We start from the raw sequence: 20,086 nt of genomic DNA on the forward strand, positions 1-20,086 counted from the left end.
GTTTGGAAGAAACACACAATACTATGTGTGGAGAAAAAGAGGCACAGCACACCAACATCAAAACCTCATCCCAACTGTGAAGTATGGTGGTGGGGGCATCATGGTTTGGGGTTGATTTGCTTGCCTGGACGGATTGCTATCATCAAAGTAAAATAGAATTCCCAAGTTTATCAAGACATTTTGCAGGAGAACTTAAGGCCATCTGTCCACCAGCTGAAGCTCAACAGAAGATGGGTGTTGCAGCAGGACAACGACCCAAAGCATAGAAGTAAATCAACATTACAGAATGGCTTAAACAGAAGAAAATACGCCTTCTGGAGTGGCCCAGTCAGAGTCCTGACCTCGACCCGATTGAGATGCTGTGGCATGACCTCAAGAAAGCGATTCACACCAGACATCCCAAGAATGTTGCTGAACTGAAACAGTTCTGTAAAGAGGAATGGTCAAGAATTACTCCTGACCGTTGTGCACGTCTGATCTGCAACTACAGGAAACGTTTGGTTGCAACTGTATAATGCTTATACAGAGCTACTATTCCATAGTTCTGTATAGAGATGAGAGAATCGAATCCCATGAAGTGGAATTCGAACCGAATTTCAGGATAAATTCGATTTGCCTCAAAGCCGAATTTCCTTGTGTTTCATGTTAACGAATCGATTTAACCTGAAATAGTGTAAAAAAAATCATACTTACCTCCTCCATTTGCTCGCGATGGGCCACCAGCCACCATCTTGAATGAAGATCTTGGCCGAAATCCCGTGTGTGGTGACGTATGACGTCACCATGCCGGCCGGCATGATGGCGTAATCTCGTGCCGCACAAAATTTCGCTCCACATCTTTAAGCAACATGGCGGCGACCGGCCCGCTGCGAGCAAATGGAGGCAGTAAGTTTGATTTTAAAAAAAAAATTATGTTAATTTCACACAGTTTTTACACTTAGATGCCACAATCATGTATGAACTCGGCATCTAAGGGGTACAATGACGAGGGGAGGTGCTATCACAGCTCCCTGTCATTGCACCCGTTACTTACAAAAAATGCGCTTCGTGACGAAGTAATTAGTCACAAAGCAAATTATTATTTTTTATTCGGCAAATCAACTGAATCAAACTTTTCATAAATTCGCTCATCTCTAGTTCTGTACACAGATTTCAATGCATCACATTGTTCCTTATCATCGGTGAACTAGCATTCTAAACTCCTTAAGTAGTTTTACAGCATCGAAGGAGAAACCACAGAATTTCAATATAGTTTTAGACACAGCTTAAAATCTCCTTTGTAGACCAAGATCCAATAAGAGTCCTTAGACAAATTAGGAGGCTGCACTTCCAAAATATGAAAGTATGTCAATGAAAATTTTTCAGTTCAATTCCAATGCTGAGCTTTGTACTGTGTCACTAGTACGTGAAGGAATGGCAGGAAATCATGCTGTGCATAATGAAGGAGAAGAGAATGAAATGGTGAGTACTGATGGGACTAATGCATGCATAACATGAAGGAATCACAATATTACATTGAGACAATTTGCAGTATTTGTTGTGTTAAATGGGTATTGATAATACAATTCTGATGCAAGCACTTAAAGAGCTTGGCGAAAGCATAAAAAAATAATAATAATAAGGCTCAGCATGTGCTAAAGAGATAAAAAAAAAAAACAATAATCACCAATCCCACAAATCCTTTGAATCCAGAGGGAAAAACACAGCAGTCTGGTGTGAAGTTGTCTGAGAGTAGCAGATATCACAAGTTTGTGTTTGCATGTTTTATTTCAAGTGTGTGTTTGTATTAAATGTGTGACTTAAGATTGTGTGACTTTAGATTCAGGGACTTTAGAAGTTGACTACAGTAAGTCAGTTGTTTTTCATTGCCTTGTATTACTGTATTTTGTCTTTCTCTCTTGAGTAATCCCCATTAGCAAGTATGTGGTCCATCACTGACAAGCCAGTCCAGTGCACATCTTGTCAAATATGTGCAGCCCTGGAACAGCCATTCAGTACATATCTTAGTTTAAAATGTGAGAAAATTGTCCGTTAAAATCACACATCCTGTATCCAAACAAGTACATTTCAACATTTGAGATACCATGGCAATATGGAAAAGACGTTGCTGCTCACTGAGTAGAAAATCTATGGCGTAGATGCTGGGGAGGCAGAAAGAAAAAATATAGGTGTGCTCAAACCCCGCCACACCGAGCACGGACCAAGCCAGGAACCATGGCATTAGCAAAGCAAAAAAGAAAGAAGGGGTCCAGCTCGATTAAAATGTTAGGCTACTTTCACACTAGCGTTCAGAGAGGATCCGTCTGGTGTCTGCACAGACGGATCCGCTCCTATAATGCAGACGTTTGGATCCGTTCAGAACGGATCCGTCTGCATTATAGTTTAAAAAAAATCTAAGTCTGAAAGTAGCCTGAGCGGATCCGTTCAGACTTTACATTGAAAGTCAATGGGGGACGGATCCGTTTGAAGATTGAGCCATATTGTGTCATCTTCAAACGGATCTGTCCCCATTGACTTACATTGTAAGTGTGGACGGATCCGTTTGCCTCCGCACGGCCAGGCGGACACCCGACTGCTGCAAGCAGCGTTCAGTTGTCCGCCTGCTGAGCGGAGCGGAGGCTGAACGCTGGCAGACTGATGCATTCTGAGCGGATCCGCGTCCACTCAGAATGCATTAGGGCAGTACGGATGCGTTCGGGGCCGCTTGTGAGACCCTTCAAACGGAGCTCACAAGCGGACACCCGAACGCTAGTGTGAAAGTAGCCTTACCTTTATTTTTCAGTGCAGATTAAAAGCCAGTTACACTCAAGTCTACATGTTTTGGATCAGGAACAATAGCGATCCTAGCTCATGACATACACATACTGAGGAGGAGGTTGGATATATAGCGCCTCCACCTAAAAAACAGGTGGACGCACTAACTACAAGCTTCTCCTCAAATGAAATTAACAACACATGTTGAAAGGCATGATGAATTAAAACAAGAGAACACACACAGCTCATGGATCAAAAATTCAATAATGTAACATCAAGTCATGTTTCCGATTGAGTCCACTTGGTGTAGTGGACCCCATTTTGAAGATCCAAAAGGACTCACGATTCAAAAGCTGGTTCTTGTAATTACCACCCCTAGGTGGTGGAGTAACCCTTTCCAGGCCTTGCACTGTTAAACCCTCTGTGTTGCCACCATGCACCGCTGAAAAATGCAGGCTGACTGCAGACACATTCCTGGCATGTGAATGAGGGATGGCAGAGATGTGCCTGCACAGTCTAACCTTAAGGCCATTGGTGGTGCAACCAATGTACTGGAGGGAACAGAGGGTGCATGAGATACAATACACCACATGAGTGGTATTACAGTTGATGTATTGTTTGATGGAAAACTTTGATTCATCGCATAGGAAAAAACTTCCTTGCCAGGTCGCATATAAGAGCAACACGTACAGATTTTATGCCCACATTTGTAGCTTCCGAGAGACCGCAACCACACTGGAGAAGCTCATGCCCCCTCAGAATACAAAGAGGGGCAGAGTCTGTTGCCCAGTGTGGGCGCTCTACGGGCTGAGCACAAGAACACTGTGCCATTGGTCATCTGTTGACAGTACAGGTAAGTGTTCTATATTACAGATCTGCGAGTATTGCGCACTATAAGTAGTGACAAAAACAGGCAGGCGGGAATGCCGTGACTGATCTGAGTTCTCAGAGCGACGTGTGCGCTTGTGGTGGGTAAATAATAATGATTGTCTGGGTCTAGACAGGGCCTCCTTCAGGGCGCATGCTAAACCGTGCTGGGAATATTGTCTCATAGAAAGGCGGAAGGCCGCAGAGCGCATCTCCATGTGGCATGTTGCATCCTGAGTGCAGTTTCGTCTAATGCGAATAAACTCACCCTTCAGAATATTTTTAGCAACATGAGGAGGATGGCAAGACGCCGCATGGAGAATTGTATTGCCCGCAGTTTCTTTGGTGCGGGTATTAATTGAATTGGTGCGCGTGTCGCCCTCAAGAGACAAATCCAGAAAGGAAATACAAGTAGCATGGAAATGCAAGGTGAATCTCAAATTGCAAATATTGCAATTCAAGAAATTCTCAAAGAGTGGTATGGCCGCCACATCGCCCGACCATATGAACAGCAGGTCGTCGATGTAACGGCCATACCACTCCAGAGAGGATGCCCAAGGATTAGTCGGAGAGAATAAAAAATCCTGTTCCCACCAGGCCATATACACATTGGCCAGGAAAGGGGAGAATTTAGCTCCCATAGAAACTCCCGATAATTGCAGGAAAAACCTGTCATTGAACATAAAAAAATTGTGTTTTAATAGAAAAAAAAAAAAAAAAAACATCGCACACGTAGCCGTGTTGCTCTTATATGCGACCTGGCAAAAAAGTTTTTTCCTATGCCATAAATCAAAGTTTTCCCATCAAACAATACATCAACTGTAATACCACTCATGTGGTGTATTGTATATCATGTACTCTCTGTTCCCTCCAGTACATTGGTTGCACCACTAATGGCCTTAAGGTTAGACTATGCAGGCACATCTCTGACATTCCTCATTCACATGCCAGTAGATGCTGGGGAGGTTGGTAGCATGGAGGATCAGGAAAGTGAGTTACCGTATTTCTCACTTTATAAGATGCACCCGATGATAAGACGCACACCAGGTTTAAGAGGAGGAAAATAAGAAAAAAATATTTTTCATCAGACATCATATCAGATCCTCAGATCAGACCCCCATAAATATCAGAACATCACATCAGGCCCGCATAAATACCAGGACATAAGATCAGGCCCCCATATCAGAACATCACATCTGACTCCCTTATCAGGATATCACATCAGCTCTCCATGCCAGAACCCCATCAGACCTCAGATCAGCCCACAATGTCAGACCCCCATCATACCTCAGATCAGACCACATTGTCAGACCCCCATCAGACCTTATATCAGCCCACATTGTCAGACCCCCACCAGACCTCAGATCAGCCTTCAATGTTAGACCCCCATCAGACCTCAGATCAGCCTTCAATGTTAGACCCCCATCAGACCTCAGATCAGCCCACATTGTCAGACCCCCATCAGCCCTCAATGTTAGACCCCATCAAAACTCAGATCAGATTAAAATAAAAACCTCCTCTTACCTATCATGCCCCACAGCTCCTCTTCACCTCCGGCAGAAGTTGCACTCCCCTGTCTTCCCAGCCTGCGCTGCTCTGTCACCTGACTGCGTGCAGCATCAGGTCATAGTGCGCACACCAGGTCCTGGCGCTGTACGCGGTCAGGACAGTGAAGCGCCTGCCCCAGCAAGGAAGACCAGGGAGGGTGAGTACTACAATCGCTTGCGGCATTTCATTCCCAACTCCCGGCACCTAATGCATACTAGTAAGCGCTTCTATAATGTAAGCGCTCACTATAATTTGCTTTATAAGATGCTTGTCCATTTTTCCCCCACTGTTGGGGGAAAAAAAGTGCATCTTATAAAGCGAAAAATACGGTAGCTAGCTGGATAACAGAAAGCAGGGTAAAGGGAAGAATGCCATGGAGGCTAGGCCTGATCTGACACACCCCAAGAAGTTTTCAAGGTTGGCAGATGAGGGGAATGTCCGTTCAAGGAGAACAATGTTGCAGTAAGATACTTCCTCTGCCAGTCAGGGGAATGTCAGCTCTAGTAAACAGGAGACCAGGAGAGTAGGGCAGGCCAGACAGGTGCTAGTAGTGGGAGATCTGATTATTACAGGGTTTCAGATGGCGACCAAAATAGTTGCCAATGCGACTTAGAATTACAAGATTGTGCCTAGACTCTCTGCTGCTCTGTCTCTTTAAGAAAAAAAAGCTTTCAAGGCGTCTGCTGCGCGCCGGCTTTTTCTTCTGTGGTTCCTTTAAGGGTCCATTCACACGTCCGTGGTGTGTTGCGGACCCGCAAATTGCGGCCGGCACCCCCTATAGAAATGCCTATTCTTGTCCGCAGCTGCGGACAAGAATAGGACATGTTCTAGATTTTGCGGAGCTGCGGACCGGAAGTTCGGGGCCAAAACCCGGAAGTTCGGTGCCGCGCTCCGCAAATGCGGAAGCGGAGAGCACATAGTGTGCTCTCCGCTTCACGTCCGGGCCCATAGAGAATGAATGGGTCCGCACCCGTTCCGCAAAATTGCGGGACGGGTGCGGACCCTTTTGCGGACGTGTGAATGGACCCTTACACTTAGCCGATGCGCTCTGGTGTCAGGAGAAAGCCCCGCCTACACATTTCGCCATTGGCTGCCAGGTCTAACCCGCGAACTTCAATCTGCTGGTCTGGTAGGTGAGGAGAGCCAATAGTTCGGCAGAGCCACCCGTGCACTGCAGGTATGTCGGGGAGCTCCGGGTTCACTCTGCGCCGTATATTATAATTCATGTATAGTGTAATGCTCCCCCTGACACATTGACTTACGACTGTGCCTCTGCCGAGCACGATGCAGCCTCCACATACCAGATAACTAGACTGATGAGCAGAGGCTGGGCTCTTTTTAATGGAATCTCTGTCTCCTCTGCCCTGAAATAAGTCATGAAGCCGCTGGCTCAGATTTCATGCTGGCTCTGAATTCCCATGACACGGGGGTTTTAAAATAGAATTTAACACCTTCAGTGCTGATGTTACATAACAAGTCTGCCTTGTAGCCGAAGATTAATGGATCCCGTGAAACCTCCCACATGACAGCGGTGTGATATCCAGGTTTAGATCATGTACTTCAGAGGCTGCTTGTTTTTGAGTGGTTAATTATAACCACACTTTTTTATGTATGTAATTCTGCTCTCCTGGAGATTTAACTTTTTTTTTTTATTATTATTTGTATTTTACTATATCTTATAAAGTGTATTTTTTTTTTATAGTACACCTTTACAATCCTGGGTGCATCAGAACTGCCATGTGTTACAGCAAAGAAGGGGTTTTCTCACACTGGGGCCCCCACCAGTCCATAGACCCAAGGTGCCACAGTGCTAGGTAAAGTGTCCCACTGGAGTTTTCTCTGAAAGGTGCCTCTGACAACCCCTACTGTGCTGGATACGGACAGTGGGGCAGAGGTGACGTTCCGTCAGGAGTGTTCGCTGTGTTTGGGGACCTCGTGACAGTCCCTACAGTCAGCCCCCCTATAGTCCGGTCACAGCCATAGCCGCCCTCTGCCGTATCTGATAGTCCGGTCACAGCCATAGCCGCCCTTTGCCATATCTAATAGTCCGGTCACAGCCATAGCCGCCCTCTGTCCTGTCTGATAGTCCGGTCACAGCCATAGCCACCCTCTGCCGTATCTGATAGTCCGGTCACAGCGATAGCCATCCTCTGCCGTAACTGATAGTCCGGTCACAGCCATAGCTGCCCTCTGCCCTGTCTGATTGTCCGGTCACAGCCATAGCCGCCCTCTGCCCTGTCTGATAGTCCGGTTACTAGCATAGCTGCCCTCTGCCCTATCTGATAGTCCGGTCACAGCCATATCTGCCCTCTGCCCTGTCTGATAGTCTGGTCACAGCCATAGCCACCCTCTGCTGTATCTGATAGTCCGGTCACAGCCATAGCCACCCTCTGCCGTAACTGATAGTCCGGTCACAGCCATAGCCACCCTCTGCCGTATCTTATAGTCTGGTCACAGCCATAGCCGCCCTCTGCCCTGTCTGATTGTCCAGTCACAGCCATAGCCGCACTCTGCCCTGTCTGATAGTCTGGTTACTGCCATAGCTGCCCTCTGCCCTGTCTGATAGTCCGGTCACAGTCGCCATATCGGGTGACGCCCCTCTTCAGGACTAAGGTCCTCATACACATTAGATGCCAGTGGCTGCACCCATGGACTCCTGTCTACTTCCCTTGCATTATGTTAAATGTTCATGTGATGCAAGGGGAGCAGTTCTCCACTATGGCGAGTGATTGTCTTGATGGCACTGCAGTCAAACGTTTTCATAGAGAAACTCAAGATAAGCAGCGGAGGCCGGGAAGCGAATGAGCCAGGACCCAGCACCTAGGGATTACCAACGCGAATCTGGCTAGTCTGACAGGTCATGGAAATGAGTGCACAACCCCTTTAACTGTGGGGGCTATAGCTTAGAAAACCGCATGCTCCTAAGCATCCCAACTATATTATATGTATTTTAAATTTGGCGACTAAAAATTTCATTTGGCTCCTAAATTTTTCAGGTTAGGAGCCAATAGCTCCTTGATATATTTTTTTTGTCTGGAGCCCTGTATTAGGGATACAAATAGGGCAATCTGTCACAAAGACTGGGATTGTTGAACAGTGTGTTGTCTTCCTGGTGCTCAAGTTCGACATATCGCGGATCGGGTTGATAGATTACTGAGACGGCCTAGTGAAGACCCAGCGGTCATGGTCTACATTAGAACTAATGAAAAGGTTAGAGGTTGGCGGAGTGTCCTTTAAAATTATTTCAGAAACTTAGGTCACAAGCTTAGGGCAAGGATCTCAAAGGTAGTATTTTCTGACACCAGAAAGGCAGCAAGAGATAAAAAAGCAGCACAAGAACTGGCGTAGGAATGAGGATCTTGGGTTCATGGAGAACTGGGCCAACTTCTCTGTCGGCTACAGGCTCTATCGTAGGGATGGGCTGCACCTCAATAGAGAAGGTGCAGCTGTGTTGGGGGAGAAGATGACTAGAAGGTTGAAGGAGTGCTTAAACTAGAGACTGGGGTGTCATTACATTATAGGAGGGGAAGATAGTGCAGAGGAGGATAATGACATAGTGGTAATAAGTGACCCATGGCTGGATGATAGCTATGACTGGGCGGTTAATGTACAGAGTTAAAGTCTGTTTAGAAAGGAATGGAAAAAACAGAGAAGGGAAGAGGTTTGCCGTTATGTAAAGTCCTGTCTAAAGCCCACACTCCAGGAAGATATAAGTGAGGGAAATGGACATGTGGAGTCAATGTGGGTAGAAATACATGGAGGCAAAAACAATAATAAATACTGACAGGGATTTGTTATAAGCCACCTAATATACCAGAGTCCACAGACAATCTGATACAGCTGCAAATCAAAATGAGGTTGTTATTATGGGGGACTTCAAATACCCAGATATAAACTGGGAAACTGAAACCTGAGGATCTCATAAAGAAAACAGGTTCTTGGGAATAAACAAAGAATTACCTTTCCAAACTTCAGGATCAACTAGAGGGATGAATATACTGGACTTAGTACTAACCAATAGACCTGCAGGTTGGGGGACTCCTGGGAAACAGTGACCATAAAATAATATCCTTCCAATTGTCATTCAAAAGAGTGTTTCTTCAGGGGGGCACAGAAATTACAAAAAGCACAATTTGACCAGCTAAGAGGGATAGAAACATAGACACATAGAATGTGTCGGCAGATAAGAACCATTTGGCCCATCTAGTCTGCCCAATATACTGAGTACTATGAATAGCCCCTGGCCCTATCTTATATGAAGGATGGCCTTATGCCTATCCCATGCATGCTTAAACTCCTTCACTGTATTTGCAGCTACCACTTCTGCAGGAAGGCTATTCCATGCATCTAAAACAAAATCACAGAATTGCAGTGGCCAATATGGGGGAACTGCTCAAACCCCAAACACTGTAGCGTGTTTCTCATTGGGCGAGCAGTCCCACCGCATGTGAACCACAGAAATATCGTGGCAGATATGGGGGAGCTGCTCAAACCCCAAACACTGTAGCGTGTTTCTCATTGGGGGAGCAGTCCCACCACATGGTTCACATGCGGTGGGACTGCTCGCCCAATGAGAAACACGCTACAGTGTTTGGGGTTTGAGCAGTTCCCCCATATTGGCCACTGCAATTCTGTGATTTTGTTTTATATGTATTGAATGTGCCTTCATCTGGCAATTGAACATTCCTTTGTACCTGGTAACCTCCATAACACGGTCTGATATGGGTGTGGCTTACAGTCTGGCTTTGTTCACATTGGAAAATCAAAGGGGCAGTAACAATTAAAACAAGGAATTTATTAATATAACTAAAACGTATATAAATGATTCCCTTACAAACATATAAAGACAAACAAACACAGTCGGGACCTGGGTACCAGAGAGCCGCAGGATTGCGGGTCGCGGTACTCGGAGTCCCTAGGGCGGGCCCTTAATAGAGCTGTGTGGACCCCAGGGGTCAAGAGGAGCCACAGGAGGTGCTGAGAAACACCCCAGCGTGGGCGTCCCGAATCCCAAATGGGAAGGGTAATGCCCAGTCAGGGTAGATAAGGGTGGATCTTACCGGTGTGAGGTCGGACCAATCGGGACGCCTGGACAAGAGATCTGTTCTCAGCACGTAGGTAAGGTGTTCAAAAAAGCGAGGGAGGGGTACTTCATAGATTAGGTCAATCCTGGTCAGGGTCCGCAGGGAGAGTGAACTGTCCCTGTTGTACCCTGCTTGGCCTACTATGACCCTAATTCCCTAACACGGGATCCGTGCCCCGCAAGGGGTGGTCCCGTCCGGAACCTGACCCTGGTATAAGGTCCCTATGAGACCCTGCCAGGGTGGTATGTGGAACACCTGAACTAGTGAGACTAGAGTAAATGGTGAAACCGTAAACGGATAGGGGTATGTTCCTATGTCCCTACGCGTTTCTTCAAATAGAACATACACGGAAAGTATATAGCACTCCAATCAACCCCTAGAATCATCAGGGGACGGGGGTGAGTACTAATAGTTGCCTCCTAGGCCACTCAGTGTCAGTGATGTACTGCTGAACCTAGGTGGGCCGGGGCAGACTGAAAAAGCTTAGTCTATTAACACTAAGAATGACCTCATAGTCACATAAGAAGCTATGCTTTATGCTAGGCAGATGTGAGTGAGGTGCTGGCTACCTCTAACCACTAATGGATAAGTAGCGTGGTAACTGTAGCTAGAGTGCGTATGGCAGAGTCCAGGTACATCTGAAACACACAAAGAAAAGGGAATACAAGAAGCCCTATAAACTGCTGTAAAGTAATGTGTATATCTGATAAAAAAACATATACAAGCAAGCACGATGACCACCTAGTGCCGATGTGTGATTAAACACTATCCAGGCTTATAGGTGGGGACACGAAAATCAGCTGATAACTACTCACAGTAGGCCTAGGTGCGTGTGGCATCCGTCTGGCCGGACCGGCATCACTTTGTTTGTATGAGGCCGGGTGTATGGCGTCTGGCAGCGCTATGGTATGCGCCGCTTCTGTTTTTAAAGGGTAAGGGGGCGGAGTCAGGCTGTGCATGCGTGCGCTCCTCACTTGATGCTAGGCGCAGTCTGATGACCAAAGACTCGTCACAGTCACATGGTCGTATGAGCACAGACTGAAGACGCTGCCCGTAGCGTGCGTCACATGGGCCCGCGTCATCAGTTTGGAGCGCCGGAATAGTATGCCCAGTATCCGCGTCTTACCCCCCATCGCATCTCCTATAGATCGGAGACGGTGGATGGGCGGGACTAGCAGATGTCAGTTCGGGCAGACATATCAGCGCTTCCAGAAGGCTTAGTGGGTGGAGCCGGTCGCGTCTGTTGCGATCGGCATCAACATACCACTCGCATATAATTAATAGTCGGGGGTCATTGTCACAGACCCTCCACTATGGACAACAAAATGGATATTTATCGGCAGGAGGCACCACCATAGCTAAGAGTAGAGACTTGTTAAGTAAACAGTATAAAGATAGGCTGGTATGCGAAACTGCCTAATGCGGTCAGCTGCATACTGGGTCACACATAATAGAGGAGGGGTGAGGAGGTAACCAATGAACTTATCAAAGAAAACACCCAAACTGCAGTTGTTCATTAAGACCTGAGGGGTTGGTGGTTTTTAATTTAAAAATCCACCAACATTCACGTTGGAGTATGCGTTTGTCCCAATCACCTCCACGCTGAGGTTTAAGGACCAGTTCAATGCCCATGAAATTCACTGCTGAGGTGCGTCCCCCATGATCAGTCTGGACGTGCCTTGCTACCGCGGTGTCTCTCTCATTCCGTATATCACCAAGGTGCTCCCCCATCCTCTTGCGCAATTCCCTACGGGTCTTACCCACATACCTCTTGCCGCACTCACAGGTGATAAGGTAGATAACACCTGCGGTGCGGCAGTTGATGAAGTCACGTATGTGGTAAGGGTGACTCGCAGGGTCCAGTGCAAAGGATTTACCCTGGGTAAGCTGGTCTCAAAAGCTGCAATGTCCACACCTATAGCAGCCCTTTACCGGATTGTCGAGCCATGTGCGTGGTTTCTCGGGTGGACTATAGTGGCTATTGACCAGCTTATCCCTTAGATTTGTGCCTCGCCTAAAGGTCACCGAAGGTTGGGGACTTAGAACAGCAGTAAGGTCTGGGTCCATGAGTAGGGTTCCCCAGTTCCCGCTTATGATTTCTCTTACACTGGTAGATGCTGAGTCAAAAGTCCCTATGACACGTATCAATCTCTGGGGGTCGCTGACTGGGTTCTTAGTGGGATGTAAAAGGGAAGTGCGTGTTTCGGCGCACGCCCTTTGGTAGGCCTCCTTGAGTGACCTCTCCGGATAACCACGTTCACGGAAACGCCTCCTCAGGTCGTCCGCCTGCCGCTTAAACTCCCCAATATCGGAGCAATTGCGTCTAAGCCTAAGGTATTGTCCGACCGGTATGCCCCGTTTTAATGGGGTCGGGTGGCAGCTCTCCCACCTTAGGAGAGAGTTCGTGGACGTAGATTTGCGGTAGATGGTAGTCTGTAATCCACCGCAGGCGCCCCTAGATATGGAAATATCCAGGAACGGGAGATGGTCCTTCACTATAACAGAAGTGAACCTAAGGTTCAGGTTGTTATCGTTGAGATCCTCAACGAACCCCGTAAATGCGTCCTCTGGTCCGCTCCACAGAACGAAAATATCGTCTATGTAGCGGGACCAGAGGACAACATGTTCCAAATGCCTTCTAGGTATGTCACCGAAGACCGTTGTCTCCTCCCACCAGCCCAGGAGCAAATTCGCATAGGACGGCGCACACGAACTGCCCATAGCAGTGCCCCTGAGCTGGTGGAAGATGCGACCATCAAAGAGGAAGAAGTTACTGTGGAGAACATAATGCAAAAGATGTAAGACCAAATGATTATGTGCAGTAAATTGTTGACCCCTGGCTCTTAAGAAATGTGCGGCTGCATCTATCCCCCTGTCGTGCGGTATTGATGAGTATAGAGCCTCGACATCGATGGAAGCTAGAAGCCAGTGTGACTCGATCTCTATATTCTCAAGTTTAGTAAGGAGGTCTCTAGTGTCTTTCACATACGAGGGCAGTGATTGCACGAACGGGCAAAGGATACGGTCTATGTAAATGCCTAAATTTTGGGAGAGATTCCCCACCCCTGAAACGATAGGACGCCCCTTAATAGGCGTGGTCTCTTTATGATCCTTTGGCAAGCAATAAAATGTTGCCATAACTGGGTGGGTGGGGTAGAGGAACTCGAATTCGTCGGCACTGATTAATTTGTCCGATTTGGCTACTGTTAAGATGTCTAACAGTTCCTTTTGAAATCTACACGTAGGGTTAGCAGACAGGATTTCGTATCCCAAGGGATCCTGGAGAATTGCTAGACACATATTCCTATAGTCTGAGGTGTTCATGACGACTACGTTACCCCCTTTGTCTGAGGGTTTGATCACTATTCGTCTGTCTTTTTCCAGGACCTGAAAGATAGTTCAGACAGGGTGTGTTTTAGGAAAACATCAATACACGAAATTTCCCCAGTAGGCGGCATTTTGGTACTTTTGTTTTTGAGGGCTGTGAAGGGACCTCGCCCCTCAGGATTGTTAGGCATACTGTCCAAGTTGTATAAAAAACGGACGTCACCAAGGATCTCCACCGGTATCCCCAGCTCGCGACTTTCTTTTTTGTCCTTTAGCTGGAAATGCTTATGCTACTTGAGCTTACGGGCAAACAGGTGGAGATCCTTGGTCCAACGAAACAGGTCGAATCTAGTGGTGGGCACAAAAGATAGGCCACGTCTCAAAACCCTGACCTCTGTTGGGGTCAGGGAACGAGACGATAGGTTGATAACCAACCTATCATCGGTTAACACTGTTGTGTTGCCGGCGGTTGGTTGCTGCGATTCCGCAGTTGATAATGCATCCCCTGATCTAAAAAAGAGGACGTGGATGAGGAAGAGGATGGTTGTGGGGCGGGGGGAGTACATTGTGGTTGGTTGCTATATTGATTTGCGTTATAGCGACCTCCCCGACGTCTTCCTTTATACCCACCACGGCCCCGACCCCTGGACTTAGGGTGTCTTTCTCTCTCACTATCCGAAATATCAGTCTCGGTAGAGGATTGGTCTGTTCTTTGGGGGTTGTCGGGGTTTGTCAGAAAGAGGTACGCTTTATTTTCCTTAAAGTCCTGTGAGTCTCGCGTGAACTGCCTGTGTTTGCGTTCTTTCAGGTGATACTGATAACGCTCAATGGTGTTTTGCAGTTGTGTTTCCTTAGTATTAAACTCAGGGTCTTGATGGAACCTTTTTGTGATATCAATCTGATCCCCCAAGTTTTTTTCGACCCGTTCAAGAACACTCCTTTCTTCATCCAGGAGTATCTGCATCAACCTAAGGGAGCTGTTTGTCGCCTCCTTTTCCCACTTTCTCAACAAATCAGGGTTTCTAATGCGGTTGGCTGGTGTCAGGGTTATACGAAGGCCACGTGGCACAATGCCTTGTTTAATGTACTGGTCCAAACCCTGTACTTCCCACCAGGAACTAATATGTTCCTTGTATATACGTGTGAGTTCAGCGAATGCGCTGTTTAGGGTGGGGGTATACTTTTTCTGCGTGAAAGCCTGTTCAGAAAAGACTGTTTTGGCCTCGTTAAGCCAGGAGTCCCTATCTAGGCCTGTGGTGAGGAATCCTGCCATATCCACAAGACTAAATTACAAAGAAGGGAATAAGGTTGTCCTATGTAGGTGAGACGGTGCAGGCCGCACCTCTCCCCAAGCTACTGCTAGAGAGCGTAATAGGAAAATCAAAGGGGCAGTAACAATTAAAACAAGGTATTTATTAATATAACTAAAACGTATATAAATGATCCCCTTACAAACATATAAAGACAAACAAACACAGTCGGGACCTGGGTACCAGAGAGCCGCAGGATTGCGGGTCGCGGTACTCGGAGTCCCTAGGGCGGGCCCTTAATAGAGCTGTGTGGACCCCAGGGGTCAAGAGGAGCCACAGGAGGTGCTGAGAAACACCCCAGCGTGGGCGTCCCGAATCCCAAATGGGAAGGGTAATGCCCAGTCAGGGTAGATAAGGGTGGATCTTACCGGTGTGAGGTCGGACCAATCAGGGGATGCCCGGACAAGAGATCTATTCTCAGCACGTAGGTAAGGTGTTCAAAAAAGCGAGGGAGGGGTACTTCATAGATTAGGTCAATCCTGGTCAGGGTCCGCAGGGAGAGTGAACTGTCCCTGTTGTACCCTGCTTGGCCTACTATGACCCTAATTCCCTAACACGGGATCCGTGCCCCGCAAGGGGTGGTCCCGTCCGGAACCTGACCCTGGTATAAGGTCCCTATGAGACCCTGCCAGGGTGGTATGTGGAACACCTGAACTAGTGAGACTAGAGTAAATGGTGAAACCGTAAACGGATAGGGGTATGTTCCTATGTCCCTACGCGTTTCTTCAAATAGAACATACACGGAAAGTATATAGCACTCCAATCAACCCCTAGAATCATCAGGGGACGGGGGTGAGTACTAATAGTTGCCTCCTAGGCCACTCAGTGTCAGTGATGTACTGCTGAACCTAGGTGGGCCGGGGCAGACTGAAAAAGCTTAGTCTATTAACACTAAGAATGACCTCATAGTCACATAAGAAGCTATGCTTTATGCTAGGCAGATGTGAGTGAGGTGCTGGCTACCTCTAACCACTAATGGATAAGTAGCGTGGTAACTGTAGCTAGAGTGCGTATGGCAGAGTCCAGATACATCTGAAACACACAAAGAAAAGGGAATACAAGAAGCCCTATAAACTGCTGTAAAGTAATGTGTATATCTGATAAAAAAACATATACAAGCAAGCACAATGACCACCTAGTGCCGATGTGTGATTAAACACTATCCAGGCTTATAGGTGGGGACACGAAAATCAGCTGATAACTACTTACAGTAGGCCTAGGTGCGTGTGGCATCCGTCTGGCCGGACCGGCATCACTTTGTTTGTATGAGGCCGGGTGTATGGCGTCTGGCAGCGCTATGGTATGCGCCGCTTCTGTTTTTAAAGGGTAAGGGGGCGGAGTCAGGCTGTGCATGCGTGCGCTCCTCACTTGATGCTAGGCGCAGTCTGATGACCAAAGACTCGTCACAGTCACATGGTCGCATGAGCACAGACTGACGACGCGGCCCGTAGCGTGCGTCACATGGGCCCGCGTCATCAGTTTGGAGCGCCGGAATAGTATGCCCAGTATCCGCGTCTTACCCCCCATCGCATCTCCTATAGATCGGAGACGGTGGATGGGCGGGACTAGCAGATGTCAGTTCGGGCAGACATATCAGCGCTTCCAGAAGGCTTAGTGGGTGGAGCCGGTCGCGTCTGTTGCGATCGGCATCAACATACCACTCGCATATAATTAATAGTCGGGGGTCATTGTCACAGACCCTCCACTATGGACAACAAAATGGATATTTATCGGCAGGAGGCACCACCATAGCTAAGAGTAGAGACTTGTTAAGTAAACAGTATAAAGATAGGCTGGTATGCGAAACTGCCTAATGCGGTCAGCTGCATACTGGGTCACACATAATAGAGGAGGGGTGAGGAGGTAACCAATGAACTTATCAAAGAAAACACCCAAACTGCAGTTGTTCATTAAGACCTGAGGGGTTGGTGGTTTTTAATTTAAAAATCCACCAACATTCACGTTGGAGTATGCGTTTGTCCCAATCACCTCCACGCTGAGGTTTATGGACCAGTTCAATGCCCATGAAAGTCACTGCTGAGGTGCGTCCCCCATGATCAGTCTGGACGTGCCTTGCTACCGCGGTGTCTCTCTCATTCCGTATATCACCAAGGTGCTCCCCCATCCTCTTGCGCAATTCCCTACGGGTCTTACCCACATACCTCTTGCCGCACTCACAGGTGATAAGGTAGATAACACCTGCGGTGCGGCAGTTGATGAAGTCACGTATGTGGTAAGGGTGACTCGCAGGGTCCAGTGAAAAGGATTTACCCTGGGTAAGCTGGTCGCAAAAGCTGCAATGTCCACACCTATAGCAGCCCTTTACCGGATTGTCGAGCCATGTGCGTGGTTTCTCGGGTGGACTATAGTGGCTATTGACCAGCTTATCCCTTAGATTTGTGCCTCGCCTAAAGGTCACCGAAGGTTGGGGACTTAGAACAGCAGTAAGGTCAGGGTCCATGAGTAGGGTTCCCCAGTTCCGGCTTATGATTTCTCTTACACTGGTAGATGCTGAGTCAAAAGTCCCTATGACACGTATCAATCTCTGGGGGTCGCTGACTGGGTTCTTAGTGGGATGTAAAAGGGAAGTGCGTGTTTCGGCGCACGCCCTTTGGTAGGCCTCCTTGAGTGACCTCTCCGGATAACCACGTTCACGGAAACGCCTCCTCAGGTCGTCGGCCTGCCGTTTAAACTCCCCAATATCGGAGCAATTGCGTCTAAGCCTAAGGTATTGTCCGACCGGTATGCCCCGTTTTAATGGGGTCGGGTGGCAGCTCTCCCACCTTAGGAGAGAGTTCGTGGACGTAGATTTGCGGTAGATGGTAGTCTGTAATCCACCGCAGGCGCCCCTAGATATGGAAATATCCAGGAATGGGAGATGGTCCTTCACTATAACAGAAGTGAACCTAAGGTTCAGGTTGTTATCGTTGAGATCCTCAACGAACCCCGTAAATGCGTCCTCTGGTCCGCTCCACAGAACGAAAATATCGTCTATGTAGCGGGACCAGAGGACAACATGTTCCAAATGCCTTCTAGGTATGTCACCGAAGACCGTTGTCTCCTCCCACCAGCCCAGGAGCAAATTTGCATAGGACGGCGCACACGAACTGCCCATAGCAGTGCCCCTGAGCTGGTGGAAGATGCGACCATCAAAGAGGAAGAAGTTACTGTGGAGAACATAATGCAAAAGATGTAAGACCAAATGATTATGTGCAGTAAATTGTTGACCCCTGGCTCTTAAGAAATGTGCGGCTGCATCTATCCCCCTGTCGTGCGGTATTGATGAGTATAGAGCCTCGACATCTATGGAAGCTAGAAGCCAGTGTGACTCGATCTCTATATTCTCAAGTTTAGTGAGGAGGTCTCTAGTGTCTTTCACATACAAGGGCAGTGATTGCACGAACGGGCAAAGGATACGGTCTATGTAAATGCCTAAATTTTGGGAGAGATTCCCCACCCCTGAAATGATAGGACGCCCCTTAATAGGCGTGGTCTCTTTATGAACCTTTGGCAAGCAATAGAATGTTGCCATAACTGGGTGGGTGGGGTAGAGGAACTCAAATTCGTCGGCACTGATTAATTTGTCCGATTTGGCTACTGTTAAGATGTCTAACAGTTCCTTTTGAAATCTACACGTAGGGTTAGCAGACAGGATTTCGTATCCCAAGGGATCCTGGAGAATTGCTAGACACATATTCCTATAGTCTGAGGTGTTCATGACGACTACGTTACCCCCTTTGTCTGAGGGTTTGATCACTATTCGTCTGTCTTTTTCCAGGACCTGTAATGCACCCCTCTCTGCCTTACTACAGTTGGACCTCAGGGGAGTAGAGTCCATGGCAGATAGTTCAGACAGGGTGTGTTTTAGGAAAACATCAATACACGAAATTTCCCCAGTAGGCGGCATTTTGGTACTTTTGTTTTTGAGGGCTGTGAAGGGACCTCGCCCCTCAGGATTGTTAGGCATACTGTCCAAGTTGTATAAAAAACGGACGTCACCAAGGATCTCCACCGGTATCCCCAGCTCGCGACTTTCTTTTTTGTCCTTTAGCTGGAAATGCTTATGTCACTTGAGCTTACGGGCAAACAGGTGGAGATCCTTGGTCCAACGAAACAGGTCGAATCTAGTGGTGGGCACAAAAGATAGGCCACGTCTCAAAACCCTGACCTCTGTTGGGGTCAGGGAACGAGACGATAGGTTGATAACCAACCTATCATCGGTTAACACTGTTGTGTTGCCGGCGGTTGGTTGCTGCGATTCCGCAGTTGATAATGCATCCCCTGATCTAAAAAAGAGGACGTGGATGAGGAAGAGGATGGTTGTGGGGCGGGGGGAGTACATTGTGGTTGGTTGCTATATTGATTTCCGTTATAGCGACCTCCCCGACGTCTTCCTTTATACCCACCACGGCCCCGACCCCTGGACTTAGGGTGTCTTTCTCTCTCACTATCCAAAATATCAGTCTCGGTAGAGGATTGGTCTGTTCTTTGGGGGTTGTCGGGGTTTGTCAGAAAGAGGTACGCTTTATTTTCCTTAAAGTCCTGTGAGTCTCGCGTGAACTGCCTGTGTTTGCGTTCTTTCAGGTGATACTGATAACGCTCAATGGAGTTTTGCAGTTGTGTTTCCTTAGTATTAAACTCAGGGTCTTGATGGAACCTTTTTGTGATATCAATCTGATCCCCCAAGTTTTTTTCGACCCGTTCAAGAACACTCCTTTCTTCATCCAGGAGTATCTGCATCAACCTAAGGGAGCTGTTTGTCGCCTCCTTTTCCCACTTTCTCAACAAATCAGGGTTTCTAATGCGGTTGGCTGGTGTCAGGGTTATACGAAGGCCACGTGGCACAATGCCTTGTTTAATGTACTGGTCCAAACCCTGTACTTCCCACCAGGAACTAATATGTTCCTTGTATATATACGTGTGAGTTCAGCGAATGCGCCGTTTAGGGTGGGGGTATACTTTTTCTGCGTGAAAGCCTGTTCAGAAAAGACTGTTTTGGCCTCGTTAAGCCAGGAGTCCCTATCTAGGCCTGTGGTGAGGAATCCTGCCATATCCACAAGACTAAATTACAAAGAAGGGAATGAGGTTGTCCTATGTAGGTGAGACGGTGCAGGCCGCACCTCTCCCCAAGCGTAATAGGAAAATCAAAGGGGCAGTAACAATTAAAACAAGGTATTTATTAATATAACTAAAACG

General features: G+C 47.5%; 1 protein-coding gene across 2 annotated transcripts in view; it reads left to right on the forward strand.

Annotated features, from left to right (window-relative positions):
- Positions 1–1,361: 1,361 nt before the first annotated feature.
- Positions 1,362–20,086, forward strand: part of LOC120997972 (probable cation-transporting ATPase 13A4) — a 458,422-nt gene continuing 439,697 nt past the window's right edge. For both annotated transcript variants that reach the window (XM_040428359.1, XM_040428360.1), the window contains exon 1: positions 1,362–1,461. In XM_040428359.1, the coding sequence (XP_040284293.1) occupies positions 1,414–1,461 (48 nt within the window). In that variant the 5' untranslated portion in view covers positions 1,362–1,413. The remainder of the gene's footprint in view (positions 1,462–20,086) is intronic.

The sequence above is a fragment of the Bufo bufo genome, chromosome 4 (genome assembly GCF_905171765.1).
Source record: "Bufo bufo chromosome 4, aBufBuf1.1, whole genome shotgun sequence".
NCBI lineage: Eukaryota > Metazoa > Chordata > Amphibia > Anura > Bufonidae > Bufo > Bufo bufo.